The 17,394-nt window shown below is 45.0% G+C and overlaps 1 protein-coding gene across 6 annotated transcripts in view; it reads left to right on the top strand.

Moving 5' to 3' along the window:
- The first annotated feature begins 16,541 nt into the window (after positions 1-16,541).
- ABLIM3 (actin binding LIM protein family member 3) overlaps positions 16,542-17,394 on the top strand; it is a 432,795-nt gene continuing 431,942 nt past the window's right edge. For 2 of the 6 annotated variants that reach the window (XM_078652989.1, XM_078652988.1), the window contains exon 1: positions 16,544-17,220. In XM_078652989.1, the coding sequence (XP_078509115.1) occupies positions 17,208-17,220 (13 nt within the window). In that variant the 5' untranslated portion in view covers positions 16,544-17,207. Of the gene's footprint in view, positions 17,221-17,394 lie in introns of all 6 variants that reach the window. The other 4 variants (XM_078652993.1, XM_078652990.1, XM_078652992.1 and 1 more) reach the window with 4 other exon arrangements.

Below are 17,394 nucleotides of genomic sequence, written 5' to 3'. Positions count from 1 at the left end.
GGTACCAGACAAGGTTGTCCTCTCTTCCCTTTACTTTTTATCCTTTGCCTTGAACCCTTTTTAGAACGTATCCGTGTTAATGCACAAATTCAAGGCTTTCAGCATAATTCCCTTGAAACGAAAATTTCTGCCTATGCTGATGATATATTAATTTATATGTCCAATCCCACTGACTCCCTGTCTCCTTTTTTGAATGAAGTACGATTATATTCTAGTATCCCTGGTTATAAATTGAATCTTTCCAAAACAGAGGTTCTACCCTTGAACTCATCCTGTTACCAGTTTATGTTTGATAATACGGAGGTTGCATGGTGTCCTTCCAAAATTAAATATCTTGGAATCTGGTTCGCCCCTTCCTTACATGATTCTCTTAAATTCACATTCAATGCCCTAATATCCAAACTCAAGTCACTTTTACTTACTTGGTCTCCCTTATTTTTATCTTGGTGGGGTAGGTTAGACATCATAAAAATGATGATTGCCCCGCATGTTTTATACACACTCTCTATGCTCCCTGTTAAAATTCCCCTTTCTTATTTTTCTCAACTCAATTCTATATGTTCAAAATTCCTGTGGAATAACAAACACCCACGTATTGCCATTGCCAAGCTTATTCGTCCTAAGGGAGAAGGTGGGGTTCGTTTTCCAAATTTCAAAATGTATCACTCTGCTTTTTTACTCAAACAATCTTTTGCTTTAGCTTATGCCTTTGGTGATACTCCTCTTCCAAACTGGATTCTTTATGAGCGCTCCCTCCTCAAGGATTTTCCCTTTTCGGATGTCATCTTCATGTCCAACAGTACTTTTTTATCTACAAACCCTATCCTAAAATTCTCCAGATACCTGTTATTTACTACCTTTTCTGTTGGTTTTACACCACTCCAATATTTCCTTTATTCCTCTTTATGGTTCAATACATTTCTTAAGTATAAGGCTAAATCTTTCTATTTCAAATATTGGAAAGAAAAGGGTTTCCTCTACGTACATCAACTGGTACGTCTTGGTTCTGTTCTCCCTTTTCTTACCCCACAGGCTACATTTCATTTACCAGACTCCTCCCTTGCTCAATATACCATTATTTCCACTGCTATACAATCACATCTAGCCACTTTTGTTATACCTGATGATACACCCTCTCTTACTCCTTCTTCTCCTTTATTCTCGCTTTTCCCCACTCATAGACCTAAAGCTGCCCTTGTTTATAAGTTACTGTTATCTAGTGTTGATGAAAGACCTAAATCCCATATTGAACTTGCTTGGGAAACTGACATATCGGTTTCGTTTTCTATTGCCACTTAGGATAAGTTATGGTCTAATTTGTTCAAAGTTTCTCCTGCTGCTCGTATTACGCAGTCCCTGTATTTCATTTATAAAAGAGCAGTTATTACTCCTGTTTGCATTTCTAAATTTTCTCCATCCTCTTCTCAGATGTGTTGGTCATGTCCTACTGTTAAGGGTACACTAATGCATCAATTATTTGAATGCTCTTTCAATTTACAGGCTTGTGTTCGATTATTACTATTTAGTTTATATTTGTCTTCCAGGTTCAGTTAGCTATTAGAGGTCATAAGGGTGTTAACAACTATGGCGAATACCCTAAATACCTCTATCTTACTGACTTCCGTGGGGGACGCTGAAACTGCGGTGATGGGGCCTCTAGATTCGTATTTTAAGCGTCTGCCCCAAGATATTGACAGGGAAATTGCCTTGGCGGAAAGACGCGCTGGTCGAAGGTTATCGATCGAATTGATGAAAAACCCCCTTGAAAAACATATAGGACAAAGTTTCCCTGCATTAGTCACCCCGTTATCGTCTACAGTATTGCCATTGACACAAGAAACACTGTATGATATATCTGTATGTAATGAGCTGTTGGGTGCCTCTCCTATAGACACAGTGGTTACTGCCCCTTCTTCAGAGCATTTAAAGGGTACTAATATTGCGTGTATAGGACAAAATGTGACACCTAAAGCAATTGTTCAAGTACACGCTGTTAAGCCCAAAGTATGCACAAAGAGGAAGAGGGTTACTACTCTAAAAAAATCTATAGTCCCTAATCCAGCAAGGAAGGTCAGGAAACTGGCAATTAAAGCGCCCTTAACCGATGTCCGAGTTGAACAACTGAGTGGGGTAATAAGGGGGGAGGAATCGGCTATTGTAATAGACTTAGAAAATCTTAAGATTCCGGCATCACCTACAACAGAAATAATCCCCCCTACCACAGCATCCCCAGGGCAAATGAGGATTTATCCGGATCAGTTATCGGATCTGGAAAAACTTATACGTTCCCTCTTAAGTCCGCTTAAGACTAAACTGGAGAAGTTAGCAAAACAACTTGACCACTTAGAACAAACCAGTTTGGATAACTTTTTCTCTGTAAAATCATTAATCAAGGCTCAGAATAAATCGGTTGAGAATGGGCGACATAATAATCCAGTTGAGCAAAGTTTGGGTGCCACAGGGGCCGAGTTGTCTTCCACTAAAGTAAGTGGGGTTTCTACTCAGCAGAAACAGGGTCTGAATAATAATAATAAAAAAAATCTTCCAGTACCCCGACCACCGGCAAAAAATAGTGGCCCTGAGTGCTCTAATACCAACTGTACTAGCATAATGGCAAATAGTATCAAGGATAGTATGAAAAACTGTGCCCCTGTGGTTCAGAAAAAGAGCTCACCCTTACCCCCTGCTATGGCCTGCGTCCAGGGGACACTGATAGACATAGATAAAAACCCCGCTATAATTGTTGATGGTTTAAAAGGGCCGCCTGCCCCCCAAGTAGCAAATAAGGGTGGTTATGTAGGAAATGGTAATCATAAAATCGGTGGAAATAACGCTAGTATGGCTATGGGAAATAGTGCTCCTGTGAGTGTTGTTGCGCCAGATCATTGCCCACCAAAACCTTATGCTAATAGACTTCCAACCCGGACTCCCCCAGTTCAACTTACCCCCGATTCTTATCCATATGTGGCCATTCTTACCAATGTTCCTCCCCTACCAGATGGCCAAAGGGAGACCTACGATATGTTAAAAAACAAAGCCATGCATTGGCTGCGGGTAAATAGACCCCTGCCAGGAGACGTGGATGGATTGATCATTGGGGTTAGAAGGGTCAATTGGATTGGGAACACTTTTAAAAAGCAGGGGGGTGAGTGTATTATAATTAATTTCCAAGATCCAAGGGTAGTAGGGATAATTACAAAACCTGGATGGAATATTAGCTTTGGTGGGATTGGCGTGGTGGACTTGACCTTTTTTTACCCAAGAACTCAGTCATATTACCAAGGGGGGATTGAGCCACTGAGATCTATTTTGCCTCCACGGGTGGAGGTTAGCTCTTTCCCTGTTCCATTTTTGCGTCCACATGATGGTTATAATCAGGTTTATGATCCTAATGGTGGCGCAGGGTACTTGAGACGGGGATATCCTCAAAATTTACCAACGCACTATAACTCAGGCCCTATTATGGATTTGGTTAACCGTTTTAATCCTTTATGTGATCTGAACACTAACGGTTGACTACCCATTCTCCTAACGGCACCTACAATAGCTATACCAGAGATGGTAAACTCTCTATCATGTTTATTTATGACCTGGAACGTTGCAGGAATAAGAGCTAAAAGGTCGGACCCTACCTGGATACAATATATTTCAAAACATAAGGTCATAGCTCTGCAAGAAACATGGGACACTTCACCTTCTTTTCCCTTAGATGGCTTCCTAAGTTTCACAGTACCCGCTAGCACTAGTAACGCGGGGAGAGCAAAAGGGGGGCTTATCACACTTTTTTCTTTAGATTTAGTAGGAACTTTTAATTTATTAAATTCAGGTTCCCCAAACATTTTAGCGATAGAATGGTTAGTCTCACCTAGCTGCATTATACTAGTAATTAATTTTTACAATGCCTGGGGTGGACCAAATGAATTGGAACATGTACATTGCTTGGAGAACCTGATAAATAAATACAGTCAAAATTCAAATACTCCTTTCGAAAAATTTTTAATGGGCGATTTTAATAGCCACAAATGTGATTTGCTTTGCCAATCACTAGATGCAGATACCCCGGCTGGAGCCTGCATCCCCCACTTTGAACACACCAAAGTGGGGGAGTTTCTTGATTTATTGTGTGCTAATTTTAATATATACGAACCATACAAAACTGTTTCTAATGAGAAGGTCCCCACTTTTAAAGGTACGACCAAGGGGACGATTATTGATTACATATTTATGTCTATAGGCTTAATCTCTAAGACAAGTGAATATAAGGTTACTGTCTCACCCCATAGTGATCACAACCCTCTGTCAACTGTAGTTCACTGGAGTGACTTATGGCGCAGACAGGTGGATCAGCCCCGGGTTTGTGCCTTGGCGGTGCCCAGTGATCAGGGCAGATGGCTTAGATGGGGTATGGCTATGGAGGAACGGTTTATGGAAACCTTACTCCCCAAAATTGAGCAACCGATAGAAACTTGTCTTGATCAGACTGCCTCGAATCTTCAGGTTATCACAGCTTTTAATAGTATCTGTGCACAAACCGTCAAGGATCTTTTAAAACCCAAATCAAAGTACCCTACAATGCCCCACAAATGGTTTGATAGCAAATGCTCAAGGTCATACAGAGAATTGAAATTGGCTCTTAAGGCTAAAGAAAGGGATAAAGAGCTAATCTCTCATCTGAGACGGGCTTATAAAGCCAACGTGAGGGCAAGGAAAGATGAGATTAAGAATAATGCTTGGAATGATTTACTCAATGTTGATGTCCTAAAAGACAGTAAACATTTCTGGGAAATTATTAACCACCCCTTTTTTATAGGGGAGAACAATCTGAATACAGACTGTGTAATTCCCGATGAGAGATGGGTACAGCATTTTAGCAATATTTATGGGGGTGAACCATCAGTTTGCCCAACTGCTACTGAAGCTGCCCATGGTGCAATCACAGTGGCATTTACGGAAGAGCGTGTCCTAAAAGCCATTATGGATACCACAAAAAATAAGGCTCCTGGCCCCGACGGTGTCCCGGCAGACTTTTTTAAATTCTGCCCAGTAATCTGGAGTAAAGTACTGTCCAGAGTGTTTAGAGCAGCAGCCGAAGGATTCCTACCTCAAACATGGGCAACATCCATAATAGTTCCCATCTTTAAGAAGGGAAATCGGGAGGACCCCGGGTGTTATCGCCCAATTTCCCTTATTGACTCTACTTTTAAAATCTTAGGTAGAGTCCTATTGGTTCAATTAAGGGAAAATTTAGAACTGAACGGGGGACTCTCGAATATTCAATACGGCTTTCGCGAGAATAGAGGGACATTGGAACAATGCTCCAATCTTCACCTTCTAGTCTCCAGGTATACGGTGGCCGGGGAGGGGTCAGTTTACCTGGCATTTATGGACCTTTCCTCGGCCTTCGACCTGGTGAATAGGAGTAAGTTATGGACTATTCTTTTGGAGCTAGGCATAGAGGAGTCCTTGGTGGCATTTATGGCAAGGTTACACCAAGATCTTGAGGCAAAAATAAGAGTCACCAGGGATGGAAGGTGCACGGAAAGTTTTAAATCTGAAAAAGGGGTGCGCCAGGGTTGTATCTTGGCCCCCCTTCTTTTTACTATTTATATAAATGGCCTGGGGAAACACTTAGAAACAGGATTGGCTGATGTCCCCCGTGTAGGAGGAGTGCAGATCCCAGCCCTCCTATACGCGGACGATGCCGTCCTGATAGCCCGCACAGGGATTAGTTTACAGATCCTTCTGGACCGTTTTGGTTCTTTTATGGAGAATCTAGACTTGAAAATTAATGTCTCCAAGTCCCATACTATGATTATTGGTCGCAAAGTGAATATGTGCCAGAAAAAATCTTTTATTTGCAAAGGGGAGATTCTTTCTAGGGTTCCAGTCTTTCCTTATCTGGGAGTCCTTTTTGACCAAAGAGGGTCCTGGGCCCCCCAGATTAAAGCAAAAAGTCTTAGTCTAGCACGATCCTCATCAGCCTTGTTGGCTTTTGCAAAAAGATTGGGAGCCAAACCAATGGAGGCGCTTATTAAAATATACAACAGTAAGTGCGTCCCAATTGCTATGTATGGATCTGTTATTTGGGGCTATGTAGAGACGGCAAAGTTACAGAGGATAGAAAATGGCATCATTAGGAATATTTTATCTGTCCCTGATTCCACACCCACTTTCTCTATTCATGAGGAAATAGGTTTACCATATATCTCTGACAAATTAAAATTAGCCCCCCTCCTTTTTTGGGTCAAAACATGGCTGAACCCCGAGCTAACGCTAAACCATGCCATCCTTAAGGACGTCATCGCAAGGGATAACGCCATGAGAATCCCCTGGCTAAAATATATTAAATCTACATTATTAATGCTGGGGAGGCCGGAACTTTTTAATGACCCAACTAGTATCAGGAGGGAGGATGTCAGTTTGATTAAGCAGATGTTTCTGGAGAGGGCTTGTATGGATAGAGAAGAATTGGAATTGAGGAAACCCATGGTGAGGGCACATATTGCTCTAACGACTTCGCCCACCATGGAACCCTATTTAAAAATTGTGACTAATCCTCTCCATAGACTTCTCTTAACTAAATTTAGGATGAACTTAATCCAGTACTCTCTAGGAAACTTTCCGGTGTGGTCAAAACCTGATGATGGTCCACCATGTGGATGTGACCAATTTTCAGTTCAAGACACCCTTCATTTTATATTCTTTTGTGACTTTTATAGTAGCGAAAGGAAAAAATATCTATTCCCTGTGCTGAAAGCGGCGGGCTTCTCTCAAGCTAGGCCAGCCTTAATCTTTCTCCAAATGCTAGCTGATACTTACACCATGTTTAGTGTTGCTTGTTTTTTAACTGCTGCATTTAGATCTAGGAAAAAAAGATTACCCCGGATAGACCTTTCTTAAACTTAAATTTGTTCTTAAAGAAAATTTTTTATCATTTGTAAATATATTTGTATTTTGGAGAAACAACCTGAGGAAATGTAATCACTAAGCAGAAAAATTTTTGTAATGAGATCGAGTAATGTTATAAAGAAATTGTATTTGTGTTTGTTTTATGTCTTTTATGATTTTAACAAAAATCGAATAAAGAGTATTTTGACTGACTGGCATCAATTATTTGAATGCTCTCATGTTTCCTCGTTCTGGAAATCAGTTTGGGATATATCTATGCAAATTTTTCAATGTGCTTTTCCAATGACTTTTCAAAATGTTTTTTTTAGGCTCTCTATCTTCTGATATTAATACCACATCCCCTATTTCATTGTTATTTGACCATTTTATTGCTCTTGCTTTTAAAGTTAATTTATCCTCTTAGAAAGATACTTCGAAAATTTCTTTAGTAACCTGGTGGAATTTTGTTTGTGATGAACATAGGATTTCTATTGTCTCTTCTATTTCCCTCTCTCGCAAAATTAAGTCTGACCTTCTCTGGTTACCTTTCACTGCGTATCTTTCTACATCTGCCCCTATGTTCTAGCTTCCTTTGTTCTCTTCAAGTTTCCCCCTCTTTTTTCCTTCCTTTTTGGGTTTCGCCTGCCGAAGGCTGCGCTCTGCGCAGCTTTTCGGCGCAGGCGAAATCCTTTGTGTACAATAAGGACTTCGGGACCGTCCCCCGGCTCCCATTGGTTAGCTCCATAAATGGAGGCTAGCCATTGGGTGCCGGATCTGTCCGTCAAGGCCGGACCAGATTCGGGGGCGTTCCCGAGATTTTTTCCCTGGGCGTTCCCTCTGTGTAGTCATCGGGCGGTGGGCGGAGTTTCGTTTTCTTTTTGGGGGATGAAGTCCAGGTGAGTGCGTTCCTTTCCCGCCCCCCCCTCCCGCTGTCCGTTTCGTTCCCGCCCCCCACCCCCCTGCTGTCCATGCGCCGTTCCCCTCCCGCTGTCCGTACCCGCCCCCCTCCTGTTTTTTCCGTTCCCTCCCCTTTCACTTAAAGTGATTTGTTTCTGGAGCTATTCCCGCCCCCTCCGTGTGGCTCCCCGCCCCCCTCCCGCTGTCCGTGTGCTTTCCCGCCCCCAGAGCCACGGAGACCAAACCGAAGGGGCAGCTAGCTTATTGGTGGCTGGCACGCAGGAGCCGTGCTCTGATAGGCTGCTGGCACGCGGGAGCCGCGCACCGATTGGTCAAGGAGCTCTGACGTCATCGGGGGGCTACATAAACAGGAGAGTGAGAAAACACTTGCAGGGGTAAACATCATATTTAGGTCCAAAAGCAACAAATGTAGGTTTAATTGTTGTTAGATGCAAAATTCATGTATAGGGGAGAAAATGTAGTAGACATATGTCACATTAGGTTTAAAAAATAGGTATAAAAAAACACTTTTAGATACATAATCACCCATTGTGCAAAGTCAGTAGCATAGTTGTATCATATTGAGGAGCAACATCACATTCCTATCACAGACATCTAATTAGTGAAATTAAATATGACTGCTAGTATTCATAATGTGTGGTCCTTACAGCATTCTCTCCATATATTCATTTGCTTTTCATCATTATTTGAACCTATAACCATGGTCACAGGTGATGTTTCCAGGCATGTAGACCTTTGTAAAGCCTGAATATACTTTGCAAAATGCATTCTTGCCGGTGGTCCAGAGCAACTCCGGGACCGGGTGCTGTCCTATCGGCTGGTGCGGTCTGCCCGGGTGTTGCTGACTGCGGTGGCTGGATTGGACGCTGTCCTGGCGGTGTGTAAGGTCTGTAAGAGGGGGTGTGCAGGGTGTCGTCCAAGCGCTGTGCGGGGTTTTCTGAGCTGTAGGCGGGGTGCGTATGGTGATGTGCCATCAGTAGCCGATTCATTCAGTGTGCAGTACCGGTGGTGGGGCGGGCCTGCAGGGTGCTGTGTGGTCTTCTGAGGGTGTAGGCGGGGTGCGTGTGGTGCTGCGCCACCGGTCGCCTAGTCTTTCAGTGTTGTAGCCGCGGTGGGACGGGCGTGCGGGGTCTGCTAGGGCCTTTGTAATCTGTTAATGTGTAATGTTTCTCATTATGTTTCATTTCTGTTCCTATTGTGAAGCGCTCTGACGCCTTCGGGTAAAGTCCGCGCTGTATAAAAATGCACAAATAAGAGGTGGGGTGCGTGTGGTGCTGCGCCACCGGTCGCCTAGTCTTTCAGTGTTTTAGCCACGGTGGGACCGGTGTGCGGGTTGCTGTGCGAGTCTTCTGGGGCTTTGGGAGGGGGTGCGTGGGGTGGGACCGGTGTGCGGGTCTCCAGGGTGCCCTCGCCCTGAGCCGCGCGTGCCGGGTGCCGCTCCGCGGTGGGTGTGGCGGTGGGCGGGCCCGGGAGGCCGCGGCCTGGGGGATCCTTCTCCCGGAGGGGGCGGCGCTCCTCAGTGTGCAGAGTCTGAGGGCAGCGGCGGGCGCGTCGGGTCGGTGCCGGGACGGGGTTTTGTGGAGAGAGACACCATGGAGCTCCCGCTGCTGCTGCTGGCCATCTGCGGGCTCCGCCTGCTGCCGCCCGCTCGGGCCGACTTCGACGGCAGGTGAGGGGCGCGGGGGTGCCGGGGGCTCTGCCGGGGTTGGTACTGCCAGGGGTGCACTCCCTCCTGGTGGTGGGTGGAGGGATGGTTGGCGCTGCTCGCCGGCAGGGGTGTCCACCCTGGCTCTGTGGGGCTGGGCGCGCTGCCTCGCGGCAGGTGTCTGGGGCCAGAGGCGCGAGGCACCTGCGCCCCGGGCGCGAGACCGGCGCGTGAGCGCTCCCAGCAGGTGTTTCTAAGGGTGGGCTCGGCACGAGACCAGAACAGGTGCTGCTAAGGGTGGGCTCGCGCTCGCTGCGGAGCGGGCTTTCTGTCATTACTGTCGGTACTTTTTTAGCAAAGATGCCCTGGGTGGAGGTGTCTACCGGGAGGGGCCCAGAGGTTCGCACCAAAGACCTCCCTCCAGCGCGCACCTGCTCCGAGCCCTCCTCCTCAGAGGTACCCCGCAGCCACCGACTAGTGGGTTACACACTTGCCTCGTCCCCTTCCCGAGGGCTCCAGTCTACCCCCGTGTGCCCCAGCGCTTCCCCTGCCCACCTCTAGCTCCTGGACATCACCTCCCCTGCCCACGGGTCCTCCCTGCCCCCCTCGTTCCCTCATGGCTCTTGAGTGACGAGTGACACTTTCCGTTACTTTTCTGACCCCCTTCTCCCACCTTTCACCTACCACTGCCGACTTGTTTTCTACGGACCGAGTTACTATTTTATTCACTCGCAAATCCCCCCCCCTTCACGCACCCCGATTTCTAAAACAATAAATACCTCTCTGCCAATGCGTTTTGTGCAGAGGTCAAATGATGTGCATCTCGCCTCACGCCTCGCCTGATGTGCGCGCTTCTTTGCGCCTTGACTCGACCTTGTGAGTCAGACCGTGAGAGAGTCAGTCACCTGCCTTTGATACCTACTTTTGCATCACCTTCCACCCCCTACAAGAGGCACGCAGCGCCCCTCTGCCAAGCGTCGCAACCCGATCTCGCTTCCGGGGACCCGGGCCGCAGATGCCACCGTTAGAGGGAGGGACTCCCCGATCCCTGCACCCCGGGCTGCTCTCATGTTTCGGGTCCCGCAGTTGTTCTCTGCACCACTCCATGTTACACAATCAACTGAACGCGCCACAGATCAGTAATCGGGATTAGCAACTAATGTGAATTTTTCGTCTCTGTCTTCCCTGATCTTGCTGTTGTTTTCTGAGGTCTACGAATCATTTAAGCGCTGCGGATATTGAGCACGCGGTACTAAGCGCTGTACAAGTGCATTTAGCATAACCATTCCCTACTCGCTCTCCAGGGCACCCGGGTGATCCCGGCTGCCAGCAATCCTAGGCGTTCTGCTTGTGTGGTGTTGAGGTGTGCGATAGTGAGGTAAACTCTTTTCCAAGATATGAGGCGGGGAGGACGTGCCCTCGTTCCATAGGACACCCCTGTGGGTGCAGCTTCCCCTGCCCCCCTCTCTTCTTGTTTCATTTGAGCTTTGCCATAATCTTGTGTTTTTATATATCTCCGCTGCCGGTTCTGCGGTTTGTTGTGTGCTAGTTTAGTGTCAGTGTGTACAAGACGCAGAGTGGCAGATAACCAATGCCTGGGGTGGGTCCAGAGTGATAAGGTTGTCTCGGTGGCCTCTAATTTTAATGACTGCTAGCTTCTTATACACTCGGCGCAGAGCTTTTAAATGCATGTGGAGAGATATGGCTGTGTTTGCTGGATTGTTGTGGAACATACGCCTTGTTGTGTGTGTCTGGCTCTGTGTGTGTGTGTCTGGCTCTGTGTGTGTGTGTCTGGCTCTGTGTGTGTGTGTCTGGCTCTGTGTGTGTGTGTCTGGCTCTGTGTGTGTGTGTCTGGCTCTGTGTGTGTGTGTGTCTGGCTCTGTGTGTGTGTGTCTGGCTCTGTGTGTGTGTGTGTCCGGCTCTGTGTGTGTGTGTCCGGCTCTGTGTGTGTGTGTGTGTGTATTTGTGTGTGGGGCTCTGTGTGTGAGCAATGCCAATAGCTCTAACTTTTCCAAAGGCGAAACCATTGCATTGTAAATGCTTGTTCTTTTTTCCTTTCTTCTTCCTTCTCTCTCTTTCCCTCTCTCTTCTCTTTTGAAATGTTTCTTTTTCTTTCATTTGATCATTATAGTACTCATTTTGTCCTATTTTGTACTTCCTTGATCTCTAAATATATTTTGTATCTTACGCCTACATCTAGTATTTGTATTTCAATGTACTGTATCTTGTAAAACTTTAATAAAAATCTCCTAAACAAAAAAAATGAAATAAAGAGTTGAAATTAAAACACATTGTGCAGATAATTGATTCTTGATCATTGTTTGCTTACTATTCTTAAAAATGTAATGAAGAATTGATATTAAAACAAATTGTGCAGATAATTGATTATTGATCATTGTTTGCTTACTATTGTTAAAAATGTATTAAAGATTTGAAATTAGAAACAAGAGACTGTTGCATCTTAATCATGTTTAACCCATTAAACATTCTCCTGCATCATTAAAAATTATCTAGAATCTAAATGAATCTTTGCAACATTAGTTACCAGGCTACAGTTCACCTGCGCTACAATCTATCAGCGGCACTAACACTTTATGATAACTCCAAGTTTCTGGTAGCCTCATGAAGTACCTCGTCGATTTCTGCAACATCGGATCAATCTTGACAGCCATCTTGAAGGCATGCAGCCTCCATGTGAAACATATGATCCCTCATTTGACCCATTCATTCTCTACCAAGTATAAACAAGGCATCACCCACTTTTAAGTAAAATATTTATTTTCCTTCACATATCTAGGTGTTGAATACACAAAAATGATCTATCAATTATTATCAATTGAACAAGGTAGCAGTAAGGTCAGTCCTTTAGATATTCAGCATTTCAGATACCTCAAATTTCTACACCTATGGACAAGACAAGTCTGTTTAAAACAACAAACTTGGCCATCCTCGACCTCTGGGAGGCATCAAATTAGTGCCATGCCTAAATAAGACCATGACAAGGTATGCAAATTAAAAGCAACCACACCCCGCACAAAACCACATAAATATGCATTAACCTAAAATACACCATGATAAATGTGAGGCATGCCCATGCACATGCTTGCATCATAAATAACCTCACCACTTCATTAACAAAATCTGCCTCTCTCACACCTCACCCACAACCTTTGACAACCTTCTACCTTATAGTTATTCCATGCTCCACAAAGACATTTCTACATAATAGAAGCATTATAATCATTTAAATAAAAAATAAAAAAATGAAACTGTGCTATTGCGGAATCACCATAATTCAACTCCTATTAACGTTGTATAGCCCAAACAAAGGTTCTGCAGCATCTACCTACTTCCAGGACACAATAAGACCTTCACAGAGCACTGAAATGAACTCATCACCTCAATGAAGATACTCTAATATACTACCATTTTATAAAGGGATTCCATTTCCAATGTAATCTACAGGAGTATAGCTTCCTCTAGTGAAACAGGTACAGTAGCATGCCTCTGAGAACTTAAAGTGGCCCACTGCGTCTCAGTTATGGCTGCTCCAAATCCCCCACCCCTAAATGAGTAATGTGGTAGCCCACCGTCCTGGTTTGCATCAGGTCACATTAAATTGTTGATGTTTCACCGATACTCTACAACACTGATAAAAAAAAATACCAAGCAGACTAAACTGTTAAAAATCATTGAGACAGATTTCTCTATCCAACGTATGTCCTACTTTTCTAACAACAAGCTGCTTGTTGTCTTTCAATATGTGTTCCAACTCAACCGTAGCCCAAAAATATCAACATTTCTTGTACCACATGACATTCTTCCAAACCCTCGATGAAGGAAAGGCTTATCTTCTTGTGTGCGAATTTAAACACAATTGATCACTGTATCCTGCTGAACACCCCTTCATCCAAACATACACAAAAGATAAGCAAAAGCAGCGTAGGCCCTACTGTTGCACAAGTGTATTGTACAAAATATTATCAGTGATCCCACGCTCAACTTTTCATGGCCCCACTGCCTAGAAGCCACAACTATTCAATTTACACCATAACAATTAGAGCGTCCACTATATTGTTTTGTTTCCGGCCCAAATTCAGGCAATCGAATGTTAACAAATATAACATTTATGAACAACAAATGAGATTCAGTTGTCAGGAGTCTTAAGAATACATCCAGTATCCAACTTTTATTGATTTTTCAATACATGAAGTTTTCAGTCACCAAGCCAATGCGTTTCGTCCTCTATGGACATAATTATGGTTGTGCTTTCCAAACATGTGTGACTTTTAAATAGCAAGAAGTATAGCCTCCTGTTTCAGTGTCTTCATGGGTAATAAATCCTTTTTCGGGTGGTGTAGTACACCCTAAATCATCTTCCTCCTTCGTGTGTCAGGGCACGAGTGCCCCTGAAAAATGCCTCTAGAGTAAAGGCATTTTTCTGCGACACTCGAGCTCTGACGCACGAAGGAGGAAGATGATTTAAGGGGTACCACACCACCCGAAAAGGGATTTATTACCCATGAAGACACTGAAACAGGAGGATATACTTCTTGCTATTTAAAAGCCACTCAAGTTTGGAAAGCACAACCTTGATGATCCCACCCTTCGTCCAAGATGAGATTTAAAGACAAAACCTTAAAATGATTCTGCTCCTTCCTAAAGTCAAGATCAGAAGTTGTAAAAATGGGTCCCAACTGATTAGAGCATCTATATCTCTCATCTGTGTGATATCATGGAGTCCAACTCTCTTGCCTCATCTATTCAATCTCTGCATCAACCACTGAGCAATATACCAGGGGTTAATGAACTCAGCATTCATAAATACACCGACAATACACAATCATACTCAAAAGAGTTATAACTATCTAATATGGTAATCCTAAAAAGAAAAGCTCCCAAAAAAATGTATTGGATGAGTTTTATCTTCCTATAACTGAAAGCAGCTAAGGCACAATTCCTTCCCATTTACTTAACACTTTTTTGACTGAAATACGAAGCCATCAGGAATACCGGTTCAGCTTGGTATCTCTCCCTCTCTGGTCCCCGACGCCAAATCACCATGATTCCTCATAGAGCAGAATTTAACTATGATTCCACATTGTTTGAAACTCATGAAAAGCACAACCTTCCAAATGCATGCTCAGCAGTAACTCAGGGAATCCATCCTTCCGTCAAACTTCAGAGCAACCGTACAAGCATTGGTGCTTTGACATCAAGACAACAGTAATGCAATGCTAGCCAGACTTTCCAAATCTGAGCTGGTTTCGCTCACACAAATCTGAATATCAGTAACTCGACTTGTCACAAGAACAATGAAATTGAACAACATCACCTGCCCGTTTCAGTTGGATTTAATGTGCTTATCCCTGAAGCAAGGAGTACCTTTAAAATTGCATGGATTGTACCCAAAATCTGCACATGTATCACCCATTCACCTGAAGAAGAGGCCCTGAACTCCTGGAAAGGAAAGCCACACAGTAGACAAATCCTTCTTCTGAACAAAATAACCAAAAAAAGCAAAACTGAAAATCTTACCTAAGCATGCTCCGTATAGTTCCAAGACACTGAAGCCAACTTTCTAGAAACAAAAATTAAATTGTAACCGTAACCTCTTCTAGAAAGGTTTATAACCTCACCTCTTCAGAATTCACATTATTTATTCTTCCTCTACACTGCTTCCTCTCTGGCTTTCTCATTTGAATTGTAAGGACTGTTCTTGAATATAAAAAGGTCCATTTTCAAAGATGGCAAGTCCAAGTTGTATAAATACACTTCTTAAATAAAGACATTAAAAAGTGGTATTTTAATTGTGGAGTTATCAGTGATGTCATCAATTATGTCATTTGTGATGTCATATCGGATGTAATTTGTGATGATTTAAACAATGCCATTGCGAAGTAAGATGGGATGGCATAAGTGATGCTACATCAAGTTATGAGCAGTGCACCGGGTGAATCAAAGATGCATGTCTTCCTTTAAGCTGACCTGTAAATTGATCGATATAGATCCAGGTCCCTGTACTGGGCTGAATGTTTGACATTGTTCAGCATTCTGTCCATCATTTCTTCTTTTTGCATTTGTCACTGTGAGTGGGATGGGAATATGCCAAGAAATGCGCCCGTGCTCTCCATGCCACTGGCGTCAAGCTAGCCTGGCTGATGAGGGGTGAAACCCCAAAACCGGTCCCAGGATTCTTGTTCTCAGTCGAGGGAGGACCTAGCATTACAGTTCCGGCTGGACTGTTCCCATGGGGAGCAGGGTCAAGACTGATTTGCATATGGTTGGGTAGGTTTATACTGGAATGGCATGGGGAGCAAGAAAACGATGGATTTAGCCCCTGATCTCTGTACTGGGGTGAATGTTTGACATTATTCAACATTCAGTAAATCAATTTTTTTTGCCTTTGAAATGGATTAAGTACTATGAAAAAAAAAACTAACATAGAATGGCACATAAACACACATTGTGAGTGGGTCCGTGTTTTCCGACCCCCTGCATAAATCTGTTTGCGATGGGATCGGAATTACCACTTGGATTGCATACGGCGATGACCAGGTGTGTTAAAGTATCTTTCTTACCCTTTGTTAAATTCCAGCAGATTAAACCTGCTAGAATTTAGCAGGGGGAAGAGTGTGGTATTTACGGTACCACTCGGATTTTGGCGCAGGAATCATTGAAATCTGCATGTAGCACCCGGAAACTCTTCACAGCTGCTACTTATCACACTTGAAAATTAACATACCCCTGAGTACCATTGTTCATCGAGTGTGATAAAAAAGCACCTGGATTCCGCCCAACTCGGAATCACAGACAGATAAATATTCTCCCACGCATGGGACGATAAAACAATAGGAGCGGAGCGTCGGTGATGCTGAACTCTTCCAGCAGGTGGCAGCAGCCAATGTCCTCTCTGCTCTTCTTCCCAGCACCAGAGTTAAGCCAATCGCGCTCTCCGTCACCAGGCGCTTCCCACCGTCATCTCCATATTCCTATTAAACCTCCTCACTGCCTGGCACCCTGAATGGTTGGGTGCAGGCGGCGCTCAGTCAAACAAGGTGTCTGAGGAGAGAAATAACAGGCACATAAAGCTGGGCGGAGGAGTATCGAGGCAGAGCCGGTGCTCCCTCTGGTGCAGGCCACTATCCCACATCATCCCAGCCCCTCCCATAGTGCACACCCCTGTCGCTCCCGCCCCTTCCCCGTGGCCACGCCCCCCTGTCAGAGGCCTGCCGGCGGCACAGCACCCTGTCAGATCCTGCCTAGCGCCTCCGGTGCACACCGCTCTTAGCACAGTGGAGGAGCAGGTGGCCGCCGCAGCGCATTGTGGGCCGTCGCTGGGGCACCAGGCATCGTTCACTACCACTCTCTGGTCACCAGCACTCTCGTGCTCCTGCGGATCTGCGCCTCTTCGGATATTTATCCCGGTCTTCTTGCCCCTCGCAGACTCCGCGCTGTCCTGGGTACCACAGCCATTGGTGGCATGTAGCGGCTAGAAGCCCCTGCGATGAATAGCGCTGCCTCCAAACGTGCTGGTGATCTCACGACTCACTTTTGAATAAGGTTCGATTCTTGAAGTGGAAATAGAACAAAACCCGCTGTGCACCTCTGGGGGATGAGCCGGGATTGGACGGAGACCGCGGGGGACAGTCGGTTCTGACGGCGGAGCAGCGGATCCAGGGCAGGACCGGCGCTCGGGGGACAGGAGGACGCCGCGGTCCCGGCGTGGATGTGAGGGCTTCTTGGCGCCTCCAATATGAGCACAAGCAGTAAGTGCGCTTCCCTGCGGGCGCTGTCAGGTGGGAGAAGGTGGTGGGGGGAGGGTCGGCATCCCTGCACACGAGTAAGGTCGACGCCGGGAATTTTTGCTGAATAATTGGTTGTGGGAAGCCGGCTGGGTCTATGAAGAATTTAGGTTTGGGGAAGGAGAGTGTTTTTCTGGG

The sequence above is a fragment of the Lissotriton helveticus genome, chromosome 7 (assembly GCF_964261635.1).
Source record: "Lissotriton helveticus chromosome 7, aLisHel1.1, whole genome shotgun sequence".
Classification (NCBI taxonomy): Eukaryota; Metazoa; Chordata; class Amphibia; order Caudata; family Salamandridae; genus Lissotriton; species Lissotriton helveticus.
This window is presented reverse-complemented; position numbering and strand designations above follow the sequence as displayed.